Source organism: Crassostrea angulata, chromosome 1, assembly GCF_025612915.1.
Source record: "Crassostrea angulata isolate pt1a10 chromosome 1, ASM2561291v2, whole genome shotgun sequence".
Taxonomy (NCBI): domain Eukaryota; kingdom Metazoa; phylum Mollusca; class Bivalvia; order Ostreida; family Ostreidae; genus Magallana; species Magallana angulata.
In genome coordinates, this window is record NC_069111.1 from 5,928,826 (window position 1) to 5,945,301 (window position 16,476).

The window sequence follows — 16,476 nt, forward strand, 5'->3', positions numbered from 1 at the left end:
GAACTTTGTCTTTATTATTACTAATTAAATGACTTAAAATTTATCATAGGTATGAAAATCACATTTTGTAAAGTTTGAAAATCTGTGAAAGTAACCACCATGTGAATGATTGTGTGATGCGTAAACACAAGCTACTCTTGGGTAAACTTTATGGCAGAAACAAGTGCTTTGTATGGGGACCTAGTGAAATTATCCACATTTACAGTACATGCATAGATTAAATGCATGAGACAGTTGATTTCTACACGATGATCCTTGGTATATTATGTAGAATTATAATCTGACCCTTATGTTGTCACTGAAATTAAAAACTTATTAGATAGTAAGTATCTGGTTACAAGTAATGATGTCCAATTTTTTTTCAAAACTCTAAACAAAAAATCTGAATTAACTATAAGACAGAAAAGGATAAACTAGAGAATGACATTGGAAGTTTATTTTTGTTTTGTGTCACCTTGAGAATATTTCCATTGTGTATAGAACATGGCTTTAATGTAAGCATCTATCACACACTCGAAATGTAGCTGCGCTATCTACAATATGTTTGCAATACCTAAACATGAGAAATCTTCCAGTAGTCGACTGTCCAGCGTACATCTTAATAATTTATATCAACGTACGACTTAATAGAATTCCAAACAGAAAGTGAAAATAGAAATTGACAGTTGACGAGTAGCACGCTTTCCTGAGTGTTATAATGAACCGCCCTTTCCGTGGCCACTTGCTGTTGGTAGGTGAAGGCGATTTTTCTTTATCTGTGTCTCTTCTCTCATGTCTGCCACGAAATTTGTGGGGGAACATAACTTCCACGAGTTTTGAGTCTGATGTCACCATTCTGAAGCACAAGACCGCAAAAGACAACATCCAGTTGCTTAGAGAACACGGTAAGTAACTAAGTATACATTATTACAACCTTCTTTCACCAACCCCATCCTTTTTTGTATCAAGCTTTCTTTATTTTCAAAATTTTCTGAAATGTTAAAATTATTGTTATAGACCATTGTTATGTATACTGTTATATGGAGTAAAACTTGTTTAATACGAACACGGATATAGCGAATTCTCGGATATAACAAAGTTTTTATAAGTCCCCGGTAAAATTCCTAACAAATAATTGCAAAATTTTACGGTTATAACGAATTTACTGATATAACAAACTGATTTTGAGTCCCGTAGAGGTGAATGATACAAAATTTAACACTTTTATAACAGATTTCATTTTAAAAATTTCGTTTAAAAAAGTGTGCACTGCCATTTAACATATTCGTTTAAATGAATTTATTTTCAAATAATTTTTTCAATTGACAATCCGATTATTAGTGGTATCAAAGTTATGTATTTTTATTTTAAGCCTCAATTAGCAAAAATTATTGTCTGCTGTAGGCCTATGTCACTGAAGGGGGAAAGGGCACTATAGAATAAGGGGAATTAACTTGTATAGGCCCAACCCAAGAGACAGGGGGTCACCCTTTAGTTATTAGGCTTAAATTGACCTCTAAGTCGAATATGCATAGAGCTATAACTCGAAGGCAGGTTTCACAATTTATTGATCAAGTGATTTTAATTAACTTATAAAATATCAACAATAATCAAATAAAATAAAGTCAAAATAGAACAGGATAAAAATTATTTCTTAAAATGTCAAATGGGTCAGAATGAAATTTAGCTCGATGTTGCTTAGTCTACTGACAGACTGGTGGACAGTCAACTAGATAGTCAGTGTGAAGACATAAGCAACATGAGGTAGTGGCCAAAAGTGTCTGACTGAATTGAATAGATTTCTAACTGTATTGATAATCTAAACGATAATTAATAAAAGTGAGGTACATTACTCATGATAATTACTCAAAAAGCTTAAGAACAACTCAGAACAATTATGTAGACAAATTGGGGATAATTACAGAGCAGACTGACCCTAGCTAATTACTTGTCATTTGGCATGAGTAAACTCTTCAGTTCAGTTCAGTTCTTTATTAACTTTAAGCTATACAGCTCATCAGTACAATAAATATAAACAATATACACGTACAGGTAGGTTAACAGGAGAATGTGGCAGAAGTGTACATACTATGATATCAACATCTAATTTGCATTAAGTAAATCTTTTCTTAATTTCAAACCAAAGTGAAGAAATTTACCCAGATTACATAGTTCCTTTACATTTTCAACATTAAAAAGTTGCAGAAGTTTACACATTGAAGGTTTTTTCCAGTAATAAGGCTTAATGTATTTTTTGTGATAGCCTTCGTATATGGGACATATTAAAATAAAATGAAATTCATCTTCAATAGAATTTGAACATAAAAAACAGTTTCTATTGTGTCTTTCAATATTATAAAATCGACCTGTTTCTATCGACAATTGATGTGAAGACAACCTGAATCTGGAAATACACTTTTGATATTTGTTTGGAATAGGTTTCCTTAAATAAAATTGTAAATTATGGGTTGCAATTAGGTATTTGAAAAAAGAGCATTTACTAGAAATATCTAGTTGAGAAAAAATATACTGTGTAGCTTGGTCAAAAATACGTCGCTTAACAACAATGAGATCTGCAGCTGTTATTTTTTGTTTTTCCCACAATTCAAACATACCAAGATTGCAAAAATCTTTAACATGATACAACCAGTTTTTTGCATTATGTTTTTCGACACAGTCATATAGTGTATAATAGCAATGTTGAATAATACAATTATTATGGTACAGTATTTTTTTCCAGAACTTAACTATGTTGAACATTCTTTGGTACAACAGAGGACAGCGTCTTAATTCAGAATAAACTGCTACATTACAAGTTGACCTTTTAACTCCCAAGATATGTTTACAAAAATCAAGATGAAGTTTCTCAATATTAGGTGCTTTGAGTGAACCCCATACCTCAGAAGCATAGTTAATGACACTGCCAACAAAGCAATCAAACAATGATAGCAAAGTATTATGATTAAAAAACATGTTTCTAATATTTTTTTTCAATACAAATAATGCCTTCCTGCCTTGCTCAGCAAGTTGTTTCTCAGCTTTAGAAAATTTATTATTGTAGTAAAAAATAATGCCAAGATAAGCAAACTGATCTACAATGTCAAGTGGTTTACCATAAATATACCATTTTTCGTTTTCTTTTACCCTTCCACCTTTTCTAAAAACAACAATCTTTGACTTATCAACATTAATGTGTAATTTCCATGTGCTACAATAATATGTTAATTCATCCAAAAGTGATTGAAGACCAGCAATTGTTTCTGAAAAAATCACCATGTCATCAGCATACATAAGAAGGAAAAGATTCAGTGATGAAATTTCAAATGGTACACATTCAGAATTTAAAAAATTGATTTCAAAATCATTTACATACAAATTAAATAAAATGGGTGAAAGTACTTCACCTTGCATTAAACCAAGATTGCTGTAAAAGAAATCACTCAAGTGTCCATCAGAAGTCACACATGCTTTAACATTTTTATACAACCCTTTTATAACACGTAGAAGTTTTCCTTGGATACCAATTTTTGACAATTTCATCCAAAGTTTAGACCTATCAACAGAGTCAAATGCTTTTTTGAAATCAATAAAGGCACAGTAAAGTTTTTTATTATTAGCCAACGATGAAGTAATTAAAGTATGTAGAGCAAAGATTGCATCACTTGTACCACATTTAGATTTAAAACCAAATTGTGCATCAGTAATGACATTATTTTCATCTGACCATGTTATAAGTCTGTTGTTCAATACGGAAGTAAAAAGTTTACACATGTTGCTAACAAGGCTGATTCCTCTATAATTATTAGGATCAGATTTATCTCCCTTTTTAAAAATAGGCAAGAAGGAAAGAAACCTGTTTGTAGTATACAATTAAAAAGTCTATGTAGGATAGGCAACAAATATTCTTCAAATTCAATAAAAAATTCATTAAGTAAACAGTCGTCACCATGTGATTTACCTTTTTTTAATTTCTTAATAACTACTTTAATTTCTTCAACATCAATATCCTTATCTAGTTCTTCAAAAATACAATCTTCAGCATCATTGGAGATATCATTATCAATAGCAACATTGCTTTGTGAAGTTAATTTAAAATGATCAAAAAACTCACTTAGTTGCACATTAGATTTAAAATTTGATTTTCGTTTAAATTTTGCAAAAAATTGCTTAGGATTATTTTTCTTAAGAATTTCTTAAACATATTTACACAAAATGACACACCACGACACCTATGTAGTGAATTTGCTATAGATATTATTACAAATTCGTTATACGTATATAACGAATTACCGTTATAACAAAGTAAATCCTTTGCTCCCTAGGACTTCGCTATAACCCAGTTTTACTGTAATGGCGTGCCAGTATGTATTCAGTATAATTATATGGTTGTTATATGCACCGTCCACTTTCATTTACAGGTGTCAATGTTTTCTTAAACACGGATGCAACAAACTTGTTGAATCATGAAGAAGTTAAAAAGAAAAAGTATTGCAGAATTGTATTCAATTTTCCTCACGCAGGAGGCAAGTCCAACCACAAGAAAAACCGAAAGCTGCTGAAAGATTTCTTCTGCAGGTGAACCATATGAATACTGTTTGTATGATTCTCATCTTTCTTGATTTTAATTATTTATTGAAAATCCTTGCCTTTTTTTTTTTGGGGGGGGGGGGGGGGGGTGGGGGTGACCATCCACAGTTGTTTGATGACCTGTAGAGTGTTTAATGATTCAGAAGTCATTTCCTCTTGCAGTGCTGTGGAGGTCCTTGAGGAGGGTGGGGAGGTTTATGTATCACTTTGTCGGGGCCAGGGAGGAACTCCCGCTGATCGGCCACGCAGGAAGTGGCATGACAGCTGGCAAGTCGTTGCCATGGCAGCCTGTGCTGACCTGGTTCTCCAGGAGGTCGTCCCATTTGTTGCACACAGTCTGTCTGATTACTCCTCTACAGGGTTCAGGTAAAATATTTGAAAGTGGAATATATTTTTTTTCATGAGGCTTGAATCAAAGCTGCTTTAACAGCTTAAAGCCTAATTGATTATTCATGTTTACAGTTCCATTGCTAGTATATATGAAATACACATGACAGTAACTGCAAATTTATGATATTTATCAAATTTGGGTAACAAAACTTTGGCAGTATTAAATTGTTTCAAAATTTTATTGCTGTACTGGCACATCATTATTAGCATTTATTACATGTTCCCATTGATACAAAAACAACATTAATTGCTGATGAATGGCATTCATTGATTTCCAATCTGCTGATACAATAATCATTTCCTCCCACCTTAATTTTGGAGTTCATATAACAATAAAGTATTTGTTAAGTGAAAATAAACCACTTATATATCCAATAAGTGTCATTTGTCTGCAGTTAACTAGCCAGCGGTAGACAATTTATGTTCTGAAAATGTTGATATCATTTATTTCTGGATCTTGTCAAACAGGATGGTAAAATATTAAACATTTCTTCAAGAAATTATATGCGTGTGGCAAGTTTTGGGAGCAATACTTATGGGTTTAATTTCATTTTGTCTTTATCGACATTGGCAGTATCTTTTTTCAGTAAACTGATATATTTTGATTCCTTAAATTTCATTATCTTCTTAATTGGGGACAGGAGCCAAGACAAAGGATTCAACACAGAGGGAGCTCTCACCCACATCTTTGTCAGAACGGAGTCGATTCAGATCCCAGATGACTCTCTACAAATCTGTCATGAACTTAATTGCCTCCATAATAACTACATAATGCAAAAAACTTCAAGGTATGTAGACATACATGTGAGCTGAAACATTTAAGAAAACATTCTACATTCTCAGTGTATGACAAATGAACCTAGCAGTAAATGTATGTTAAATTATTGGTAATACAAGCATCAGAAGGAAGAAATGGTCTTCTGAGTTTCGAACAGTTTTGTTTCAACCAATAAATGAACAAACTGAATGTTTACAAAACATCTGTCGGTTATCATGAGTTATGTCACTACTATATAAATAGTGCCTGTTTGGGAGGGTAACTGTTGAAATTGACACCCCGAAAAAACCTTTGTCAACCGACGCGAAGTGGAGGTTGAAAATGGGTTTTGAGGGGTGTCAATTTCAACAGTTACCCTCCCAAACAGGCACTATTTATTATAATATACTAAAAATTTACTGCTTTTATATAGAAATAAAGTAAATTCTACGGCGAACTGTACGCGCATGATTTACAAGCATGTAACTATTCGGTGTGTTATCTGTTGCCAAGTGTGTTGCTAACACTGAGGGTAATAGAACGGATTACCAACTGCGCCTAAACATTTCAGTATTTAACATGAAAATGTAATAAAAGTATTTGTTATCTGAATATTATGTTTGACAGAAAACTTCACAAAGAAGATGGCAATCCTGTGTGTTATCTCGCAAAGAACCTGGAAACAGAATTGACAGAGAAGCTGACGTTCCAGTCATGTGACATTGACTTCCTTGTGTCTCCTAATACCTTACCCTGCCATTGTCAGACAGTTAAAGACTCAAACATATCGGAGACTATAGAGAATCTGTGTGACATTGATCAGAGCTGTGGTGTACCAGTAAAGCTTTTACAGAAGGAGCCAGTATTATGTACTGTCCAGACTATAGAGGAAGGGCCGATCAGTCTAGAGGGTCTCCCAGTGATGCATTGCATGATGGGTAGTATTCCAGAACCCCATGTCATAAAGAGTGAAGCCATCTGCAGATTGTTATCACAAGTTGTAAGCCATGTATCAAAAGGAGACAGTGAGCTTAAAATCAGAGGAACAAAAATTTATGTCTGTAGAAACACAGACTATATTGATGTTGGAAAAATATTTTCTCACTTTGAAGGAAACTATAGCTATGAACTGTTTTTTCTGAATCTTGACAAACTAGCAGTTGCACTTTTCCAGCTGCCAAATATTAGAATTCTGTGGTCACTTGACAGTTGCGTAATAACAGGTTTCCATAGGATGTTGACCTCTGACCCCCCATTGGTATTCCCTGTAGTCAGTCTCTACCCCTTAGTTTTCTCTCATGACATGAGTTTCTGGGAGAACGCTGAACAGTCGTTCAATGAACAGGAGTTTCTCTCAGTGGTTCGAGAAGTGTGTGGTGATGTTGTGGTTTGTGTGGAACTCCTTGACCGATTCCACAGCGTGGAGCTAAATAAATTCAGTCGCTGTTATCATCTCCAGTTTCAGTCCTTTGACCGAGCTCTGAGTTACAATACATCCTGGAGAATTCAGAGTTGCCTTAGATTGTGTGTAGCCAACCAGATGAAAGTGGAACTTAGGTAGCAATAATTCTAAAAATACAGAAATTCAATAAATATACAATCTAAAAAGATCTTGTTGTTCAAAAACTATAATTGATTGACTGATTTATATGTTGTTGATGCCTATTACCGATAGCTCATCTGGTCACACTTGTATAGTATTCAGCCACACTCTCCTCAGTGAACCTCTTCTATGTAACAACCCCATTGATTTTTTTTTTACAGAAATATTAAAATACCCATCATTTTAATAGATTATTTATTATGTCTGGAACTCTAACAAATTATAATATGTAACAATAACTACATGTGTAATTGATACAATCGGTGAAACATACTGGTTTAAAAATCAGATTAAATCTATTGGCACTTGAGAGTTTTCTTTCACATTGTCTACCTGTTGGAGATCAGATTGACATATTCAATGAGGTATTCTGGATAACACTGTGTACTGTCAAAAATCACAAATATGCTTGGTTTCTGCAAAGAATTAACACACGAATGGAATGTCCTTCCTTTGGGATCGGTGGGATCCTCCGGGGGTTTCCTCAATCCTGGCCGTCCCTGTCCTGGACATCCAACTAACACACGAGCCACAAACATGTACTTATGCTGCACTCTAAGTATCTGTCCAACGTCTGCGGTCACTTTAGGAGCATCAGCAACACTTGACTGGGAGGGATTGGAATGATTGTTACCGGTAGTTTGAGCAGTCTGTGGTGAGCCAAACGGTGTGCCCATTGTCACTGCTCCAAATCCCATCTGTGTTCCTATTCCATGGAGAGCACTGATCTGTTGAAAGGGCACGGAGGTCGGTTGAACGACTGGAGTTGTAATCACATTCGATTTTAGAAGTCCTACTGGACTGGGTCCAATATTTGAGGTTGATGCTTGCCCCCCTGTCCCCTGAAGGGTAACTGTAGGTCCAAACATGGGATTGGATACAGAAACAGTATAATGTACCGGTAGATTTGGGTTTTTGGAGACGGATCGTATTCTCACTACCGGTACTCTTGGTTGTTGAACAGCACTGCTGCCTCTGTTACCACTGTATGGAACACAATAAGTGTCTGAATACTTTGCATGCTTAGCAAAGTAGGTACCTAGAAAAAAGAGAAGCAGTATTTAAGGAGTAATATTCAAAAGTAACAATTTTGTGACTTAGAGTTGTCCATTCTCTAAATTTTAAAATTTCTTTCCAAGATGATTATGTCTGTTCTTCATCCAACAAAATTTTATGTTTTGGCATTCAGGAATCTTAGAAAGTAGTAGCAAATATGTATATGTCAAAAGTGTTTTGTTTATGTGGCTATTATTTACCTTGCCCAAAGGCAACCCCATTTTCTCCACACATTCTCCAGTCCAGCCCATCTCTGCAGATAGTTTCTATTGCTTCACTTTTAGTTCCATGAAATAGTTGTTTTTCATTCAAAATCCCTATTTCTTCAGCCATGTGTTTTCTTGTCCTTTAAATACATGTATTATAGATAATTAATAATGACTGACAACATTCAGTTTGATTCAAAGTTAAAATTCATATCCCAATGTTTTAAAGTTTGATATTAACTGTTGTAGACTGACAATGTAATTTTAGTCATCCATACTCACAAACTAAATTTTTCCCATAATCGAGGATTTTGGACTCTGCGTATGGAAATGGGGTTGATATTTTTCAAGGAAGAACAGAAAAGGTCCTTGATCATTTTAAATTCCATCCCTGAGCGATCCAGCTCCATCAAAATAAAGTCCTTCATGTCAAGACAAAGGATATGTAAAGCATAATTCAATACAGGTGGTTGTTAGCTATTAGTACATAGGGTAGTACAGTAAAACTCGTTTATATCAAAGTCCTAGGGACCAATGGATTTACTTCATTATATCCATAATTTGTTATATCCGTATCACGAATTCGTAATTATAACTATAGCAAATTCACTATATACCGGTACATGTTTTCTTTCACCAGACCATAATTTTTGGGAGTTGATTTTAATCATTATACATAATACAACACGATTCATATGGGATTTTCTCGAAATTCTTGTCGTAAAAGTTCGAGAATTCATATTATAAAAATGTGCGTAATTCAAATACAGATTAGAAGCTACTTGCCAGGCAAAATAACATAACATTGATTTTAAGATTGATAATAATCAATAAAATCAACTCCCGACAGTACTTTGATTGCTAATTGAGGCTTAAAATAAAAAAACATTACGGTACTTTGATACCTTTAATAATCGGATTGTGAATTGAAAAATTTATTTGAAATTAAATTCAAACTATTATGTTAAGTGGTAGTGCAAACTTTTTAATTTTTAAAAAAGAAATTAGTTATAAAAGTGTTAAATTTCGTTACTATTCACCTCTATGGGACTCAAAATCAGTTTGCTATATCCATAAATTCATTATATCCAAATTCTTTATAACTGTAAAACTTTGCAAAGATTTGATAAGAATTTTACCAGCGATTTAAAAAAACTTCGCTATATCTGAGAATTCACTATATCCGTGTTCGTACTAAATGAGTTTTACTGTATTATTCATTTAAAATCAATAATTACCGTAAATAATTTTTAAGTCAAGGCCTACATTTGTACTTCAAGTTTAAGGTAATTAACTAAAGGTGATTCAAATGACCTTCTGAAATCGGTGTTTGTCTTCATCTGTAGTACAGCGCAATTTTGAGCTACTTAATCACGACCAATCTTAATCAAAATTTTAATTTAGCAATTGTTGGATGGGCAGTGGAAAGGTAATAAAATATTTTAAACAAAATCAATGATAATGTAGATTCAACAATCCAACTGCTCCTCTTGCTGATAAATACTAAAGTCTTTCAAAATTTCTACCCACTGTTTGTTCTGTTGGCATTTTGTCCCAGTATTTGGGAAGCTCTAGATGGTTGTTGCTCTCATCCAAAAACGTTGTGAATGCATTGCAGCTATTATGGCAACCCTCATTCCACATCTTCTTGCAGAACCTGCAACTTAACTGTAATAATAATGACAAACATTACAAGTATTGAGAACCAGAAAGGCCAAAAGCTTTGATGTTACTCTATTGTTGAAATAAATAAAATTCTTCCTTAAATAGTGAATAAACTACACATATCTTCCCTTATATCGGCCAAAAATTGTTGAATTTTTATGAACAAGACAAAACATATATAAAGGTACATAAATAAATCTATATACATGTAATTATATAATAAAAAATAATGATTTAATAATAAAAATATGTACATATACATGTATATATATATATTTCATGAAACATTTACATAATTATTTGTTATTCCCGACTTTGTCATTTAAGCATATTTTAAAAATACCATTACCAGTGAATGCACTTAAATCAGTGCTTGCCAGATTTTCCTACTCCTCCAAAAATATGTCAGTGCTATTACCGGTATATTCAGACTAATGATATGTATGGTAGGAATGAAGAGGGTAACAAGTTTTTCACTTATTCTTTGAAAACATAAAACTGAGCAAATCTCTCTCAGCTGATAGACCTTGCATCTAGCACTGTAATGTAAAACTGCATTAAGCCTGAAAACAGATGTTCAAATATCTTAACTCACTTTCTTGCAATCTGGATTTGGACACGAAAATTTCTTGAGGTCATGGTCTACAGCAACAGGATAATTACAAAATGGACAACTGGAAGTAACAAGATGATACATTGTCATTACAAAATGGACAACTGGAAGTAACAAGATGATACATTGTCATTACAAAATGGGACAACTGGAAGTAACAAGATGATACATTGTCATTACAAAATGGGACAACTGGAAGTAACAAGATGATACATTGTCATTTGGTTTAGTTGGTTTGGTCTGAACCAGTTTCATTATCAGGAGCTGTTGACAAAAGTTCTTAAAATTTAGAACACTCTCCCCTCCTAAACATTGCTGTACATATACACACAAAGAGTATATAAACCAATACAAGTACATAAAATACTTTGTGGTACGTTGCGTACACCTTGAAATTAGATGTTACAGGAGCTACGTATATGGACAGATATCACTGATCCATCCAATGAGAACTGATGAGCACTAGTACCTGTGTAGGTCCTCCATTTGTGTTATTGACTCCATTGCTTTCTTGTTGACCTTTTCCTCCAGAAGCTCCATTACCAGCGAGGGCAGGACTTTTGAAGCTTGACCTATGGGGAATATAATATAAATACTGGTATTCCAAGAGAAATTTAAAAGATCGGACTTTGATCATTACATGTACAAATACAAATGAGTTATAACAGACTTACTCATAGGGATGTACGTATTGCAACCAAACATAGGACAGGAAATCTGAGTCTGAAAAAGTTCGGGAGGTAAATAAACATTGCAGAGTATTTGATATTTGCATCAATGAAATTATAAAATTGACACTTTTGTTATGTTAAAATGAATACAATGTGATCTTTACAGACAGCAAGAAGAAATTTGAGAAAATCTTACATCTTGGCTGTCAAGGGAGATCACGCTCTTGACTTGTTTTTCCACACAGGTTTTACAGACGAGGTGATCGTTGCAGCACTGGCTTATGGCGGTTGTTTCTTGTTGGGAACCACAGGCATCACACTTTAAGAGTGATGAGGAAACTTCTACAAAGACAAAGTTAACATAAACATTCCTGTTAAAGTAAAACAGGGTTACGGTGAACATACTTGTAACAAATTAATACTCGAGGCAAAATCAGTTTCATTCCCTCTATCATAAACTGCATTAAAAATGATCACATATTTGACAACCATAATCTTCAGTGCTCACTATAACCATATTAAACAGTACACGTAATCTTGTCCCTGATGCCAGGAGTGACTAGCTCCGTCTGGTGACACTTACCTGCGTAACTGACGGGATACCTGTCGGCAGGAGGGACGGACACAGCCACCTCACCCAGCGGTGAGGAGGCACTGCTCTCGCTGCCATATCCATCCAATTCCATTACATTATCCTCAGATTCACAGTATGAAACCTGCTAAGACAAACGCATAGGTTATCTGCCCACCTGCGCAAATTTTCATCGGAATATCATCAAATCACAGCTGTCACAATTTCTCTTGTGTTTGTATCAATTCAGATATAACTAGATATCTGTTATAGAGTGGTCATCTTTTATAATATGAAAATTTATTTTCTCGGCTGACCTCTGTTCTTATTTTCTTTGCAGGTGCTTTCCCTTTGTTTCCTTTGTTAGAGGCCCCCTTCTGCCCTCTGTTCGTACGATTACGACATTGTAACTTGGGCAACTCATCTGATTGAGTTGGAGTTGAAGATGAACTTGTCGCTAAATTTAGATGACGCACACAATTATCAGTACTTCTGTATTTTATTGAAAGTACATGTAAATTATAATTCAGTTTGAACAAATATCAACAACACATAATGTTTTGAATAAAATGCATGCCTTGAATGAGAAAAGCCGGGCGAGTATTTCCCAAAGCAGCTTGTACATCTTGTGATGCTGTATTCTTCTCTGGTGATGGTAACTATTAATAAAATAATACCACTACCAGTACTATATTTAATGAAAGAATAAAATTACTTACACATGATTATAATTGATCTTGAGATAAAAAGTTCATGATTCTAGTAACCAAAATATTTTAATTCTCAAAAGCTGTTTTTTGAAAATTTAAATAAAAGACATTAACATTTGAAATATTTAAAAAATAAAATGCCTTCTTTGGTGATTCATGTGGGATATGAAGGTGGACACATTGCAGAAAAATATAAAACCTGCGTTAGAATAAACATATATCTATCTCATCTGGATGAGAATTACAAGTGTCCGATCCATACACCTGGCCACAGAAGATGATATTTATCAAATGTAAAACTTAAAAATTGCTGATGTTATAATTTTTTAAAAATATTCCTTTTAACATATAGAGGCCAACCTCACACATTTCCCCAAAACTAGAAATTTCTTGATATAAACAGTTACACATTTTGTAATACTGATAAATTTGAGACATTATCCCAAAAATGTGATAATTTTTAAAGGAAATTCTTGAATCTCATGAAATTTATATAGGTATGTACCCAATACAAAAGCTGAAAGATTTTTGTAGGCCTAGATATTCTAATCCACTAACCTCTGTTTTTAGAAAATAATCTATCACTCGCTCAAGAATGCATGTATCAGTATCTTCATCTGTTTTCTGTAACTTTTTTAAAATTCTGAAGATCATTTTTTCTTCAAGGTGTGGAAACATCTCTTTCTAAATTAAATACAAAAGGACAAAAAAAAAAACAAGACACTATGGACTTTGAAGTTTTCAACATAATGAACAATTATTATAACATCCTTCAAGTTCAACTTATTCTAAAACTAAATATTTTTCATTTTAACTTGAAAAAGTTGTTATGCAGCTCCTCTATATCAAGGCTTTTATATAGCAAATCTGTGTTAAACACTATGTACCACTAATTCAACATCCTCCTCTGAAATTGATTTCTGTATGAAAGTTTCCACTCCCTGTTTAACTTCTGTACTGCTTTCCCCTTCGTCATGAAATGCTTCACCTTTCCCCTTCTCCACTGGTTTACTTTCCTTTGGAGATAACTTGAAAATTTTGGATAAGTCGTAATCCTTGTCCAAATTCTCAGACAAACCAGTGTCAGTGGATGTTGGTCCTGATGTAAAGTCTTTCACCAAAAAGGATTTCCCTGGTTGAAGAAGAGTCTCTGATTCAGATTCACTCCGACTTTCCATTGATTTGATTTTTTTCCGTGGAAGGATTGGAGATTCAAACTCCTCTTTAATATCATCATAATCTTCTAGGATTTCTGGCTCTGCAAAACTGGACATTTTCCTCTTCACTGAGGAACCAGTGTGCCCCGCTCTTACATTTGTACAGGATTCTGAGGGTCTCACATCACAGCCTGTGGATTCAGGGAAGTCCTTGTACTCGGAAGATCTGGCATCATCTTCAGATGTCTCTGTGAGATCTATGTGATCTGATGAAGGGCTTGGGTTATATAGATCTAGGTCACTCCCCTCCTGGGACATCTCTAGCAGTGCCTAGTGGGACACTCCTGCAACAAAAATCCACCTTCATTGAATGACTATAGGTAACTGATGGTGAAAAAATATTTAAACTGTAATTAACGCATTAAAACAATTTTCTTTTCATAGGTACATAACAAAGATTTACCTTACAATCTTACTTACTATTGTATACATTGTAGTAAAGCATACACAATAATTACACTCCTGTAGAGAGAAATGCTTTCGATGTGAAATACAGTCAAACCTTGTTATCTCGAACTAAATGGAATTGTTTAAAGACTTTGCTAAAAGTATTTGGTAATCATGATTTCTAGAAAGGGGGGGGGGGGGGGGGGGGGTGTGATAATGTTTTTATACCAAACAGGTATGCTCTTACACTAGAAAACTTTCAATGATTTTATTATCTTGTATTAATTACATGTATTCTCATTTTTGCTACAGATAAATTAGTTGAATTATTGTCTTTTAGGCATTTATAGATGCTTTGTTTCATATTAAATCGTGCATACAGGGTAATTGTGTACAGATATTAAAAAAAAAGAAAGATGTGTTAAATTAACATACATATAACATTGTTCTCCAAGAGAGAGATGGAGACCAACCCATGAATTTATACATTGATAAATAAAGCCATGCATGCAAACACTGATAAATCTCTAATGATATTCTATTTATTGTTCATTAAGTACATGTACTATAAACTAAATTTTCACACTAGAAGACCTAAATGTCCATGAACAATGTAAATTCCATAATACTACAATGTACAGTGTAGTGAAAAAAGGGTAATCATAGTTTTCACTACTGGAATCTGGTATGAAGAAATTTTTGCAAAATGGATTTTTAGTGACATATTTCTCAACTTTATAATAATAAAATTATGAATAGATAGAAACACGTTTTCCATGCATCACACATAGTTCCTTCCAAACTTCAATTAGGTCTAATAAACCCTTTTGTTCTAGGGTATCTTCCCACAACTTTTTTTCCTTAGCAGACCTAGCTTTTTCTTCTTTAGCTAAATTGTTGAAATTCTCAATAACACTGTTATCTAGTTTTTTGAATTCCGCTGCAGAATTGGATATTGTAACTCCCAGTGTTTTCCCCATATCTGAGGCTGTGAATATCACTATTGGTCCTCTAGCTCTTTTAGGTGTGAAACCTACTTGGTGATCGAGAACCATTTTCACTTCTTTAACACACAGAATGGGAAGAATCTCAAACTTGTCATTGTTTTTAATCAAGGAAATAGTCCACTTTGACAAGTCTTCTAAATATGAACGTTTCATCTGGTTTCTCATTTCTTCACATTGTACTTGAAGTCTCTCCTTTTCTGTTTGTGGCAAAGAATTCCATTTCTGGTCTAGCTTCTTGTTTTTCATCAATACACCCTCAAATCCCTTGTAATCAGAAAGCTCTTTCAATTCTTCTTCTGACAAGGTTATAAGAGATACAACTTTAATTTTTTTGAGAATGGGCTTTCCATACTCTCTCTGGGATTTTGATTTCATCTTCTTCTCCTGTTTTTCAATCAAACTAGATAATATTTTGTCTTTATCTTCCAGAGGAGAATCTTCGATTTCATTCTTCAGTTTCTCTGCTTTTTCTTCATAGCTTAAAAGTTGACCAATGGATAGAGATTTGTACTCATCTAAAAGAATTTTCTTGACTTTACTTTTATGGCCGTTGGAATGTTTCTTTGTGACTCTCTTTGCCACTCTTTCGAAGTTTTCCGCCATGTACACACTTTTTTCAGATGGGTGGTTTTCCTTCAAAACTAATTTTTCCATTAAATCGTTATATGCGTTTTTCCTTTTAAATATACCGCTTGTAAAACTGAAATAAACTCTACCAACCAACTTTGGAGTAAATGTTGAAAAGAGAGGGAACTTCGACATTTTTGAAACCGTTTCGGATCATATGTATGTAAACTGAAAGGATCGGCCTTGACATTGTGGATATGTGAGCAGTATTTTTCATACAAGGAGAGACGTATTAATGTAAATGTAAAGAAATTCTAATAACAATCAAACCTTTTTATGAAAAATCAAGCGGCTGCAAAACGAAAATTAAAGTTCTTCTGCTTTTTCCCAGAAAACGATGTCTAACTCATGTTTGTAATCCTCGCATATTCGAAAGTGCATTTCAAACGCGCACCTGATTAAGCTTTCATAGGTGGCAGTGCAGTTTCCA

General features: G+C 33.9%; 2 protein-coding genes across 4 annotated transcripts; one reads left to right on the plus strand and one right to left on the minus strand.

The window, feature by feature from the left end:
* The first annotated feature begins 22 nt into the window (after positions 1–22).
* Positions 23–7,626, plus strand: LOC128165003 (ferredoxin-fold anticodon-binding domain-containing protein 1 homolog). The gene is made up of 5 exons (XM_052829186.1): positions 23–884; positions 4,398–4,554; positions 4,729–4,932; positions 5,598–5,744; positions 6,341–7,626. Exons 1-5 carry the CDS (start codon positions 698–700, stop codon positions 7,272–7,274), a joined length of 1,629 nt encoding a protein of 542 aa, XP_052685146.1. The 5' UTR covers positions 23–697; the 3' UTR covers positions 7,275–7,626.
* On the minus strand, positions 7,494–16,457 carry LOC128164986 (uncharacterized). 3 transcript variants are annotated; one of them, XM_052829160.1, is made up of 14 exons: positions 16,317–16,457; positions 13,696–14,309; positions 13,367–13,492; positions 12,676–12,757; positions 12,416–12,555; positions 12,111–12,243; positions 11,724–11,869; positions 11,531–11,579; positions 11,326–11,428; positions 10,839–10,917; positions 10,109–10,246; positions 8,861–9,000; positions 8,573–8,718; positions 7,494–8,355 (listed from the first exon to the last, which is right to left on the minus strand). In XM_052829160.1, the coding sequence occupies exons 2-14, from the start codon at positions 14,281–14,283 to the stop codon at positions 7,646–7,648; spliced, it is 2,580 nt and encodes an 859-aa protein (XP_052685120.1). In that variant the 5' UTR covers positions 14,284–14,309; positions 16,317–16,457; the 3' UTR covers positions 7,494–7,645. The 3 variants fall into 3 exon arrangements, with proteins under 3 accessions (XP_052685120.1, XP_052685103.1, XP_052685109.1); XM_052829143.1 differs by having other exon boundaries at positions 12,111–12,246; XM_052829149.1 differs by lacking the exon at positions 16,317–16,457 and adding an exon at positions 16,140–16,227 and having other exon boundaries at positions 12,111–12,246.
* Positions 16,458–16,476: the final 19 nt, after the last annotated feature.

Excerpts from the sequence above, each read along its gene's own strand:
- LOC128165003 (XM_052829186.1), top strand. The coding sequence starts at position 698 with ATGAACCGCCCTTTCCGTGGCCACTTGCTGTTGGTAGGTGAAGGCGAT. Across the intron at positions 885-4,397 it reads CCAGTTGCTTAGAGAACACG|GTGTCAATGTTTTCTTAAAC; the intron begins GTAAGTAACTAA and ends TTTCATTTACAG. Across the intron at positions 4,933-5,597 it reads TACTCCTCTACAGGGTTCAG|GAGCCAAGACAAAGGATTCA; the intron begins GTAAAATATTTG and ends AATTGGGGACAG.
- LOC128164986 (XM_052829143.1), bottom strand. The coding sequence starts at position 14,283 with ATGTCCCAGGAGGGGAGTGACCTAGATCTATATAACCCAAGCCCTTCA. Across the intron at positions 10,918-11,325 it reads CAAATGGAGGACCTACACAG|TTGTCCATTTTGTAATTATC; the intron begins GTACTAGTGCTC and ends TGTTACTTCCAG. Across the intron at positions 10,247-10,838 it reads CAAATCCAGATTGCAAGAAA|TTAAGTTGCAGGTTCTGCAA; the intron begins GTGAGTTAAGAT and ends TTATTATTACAG.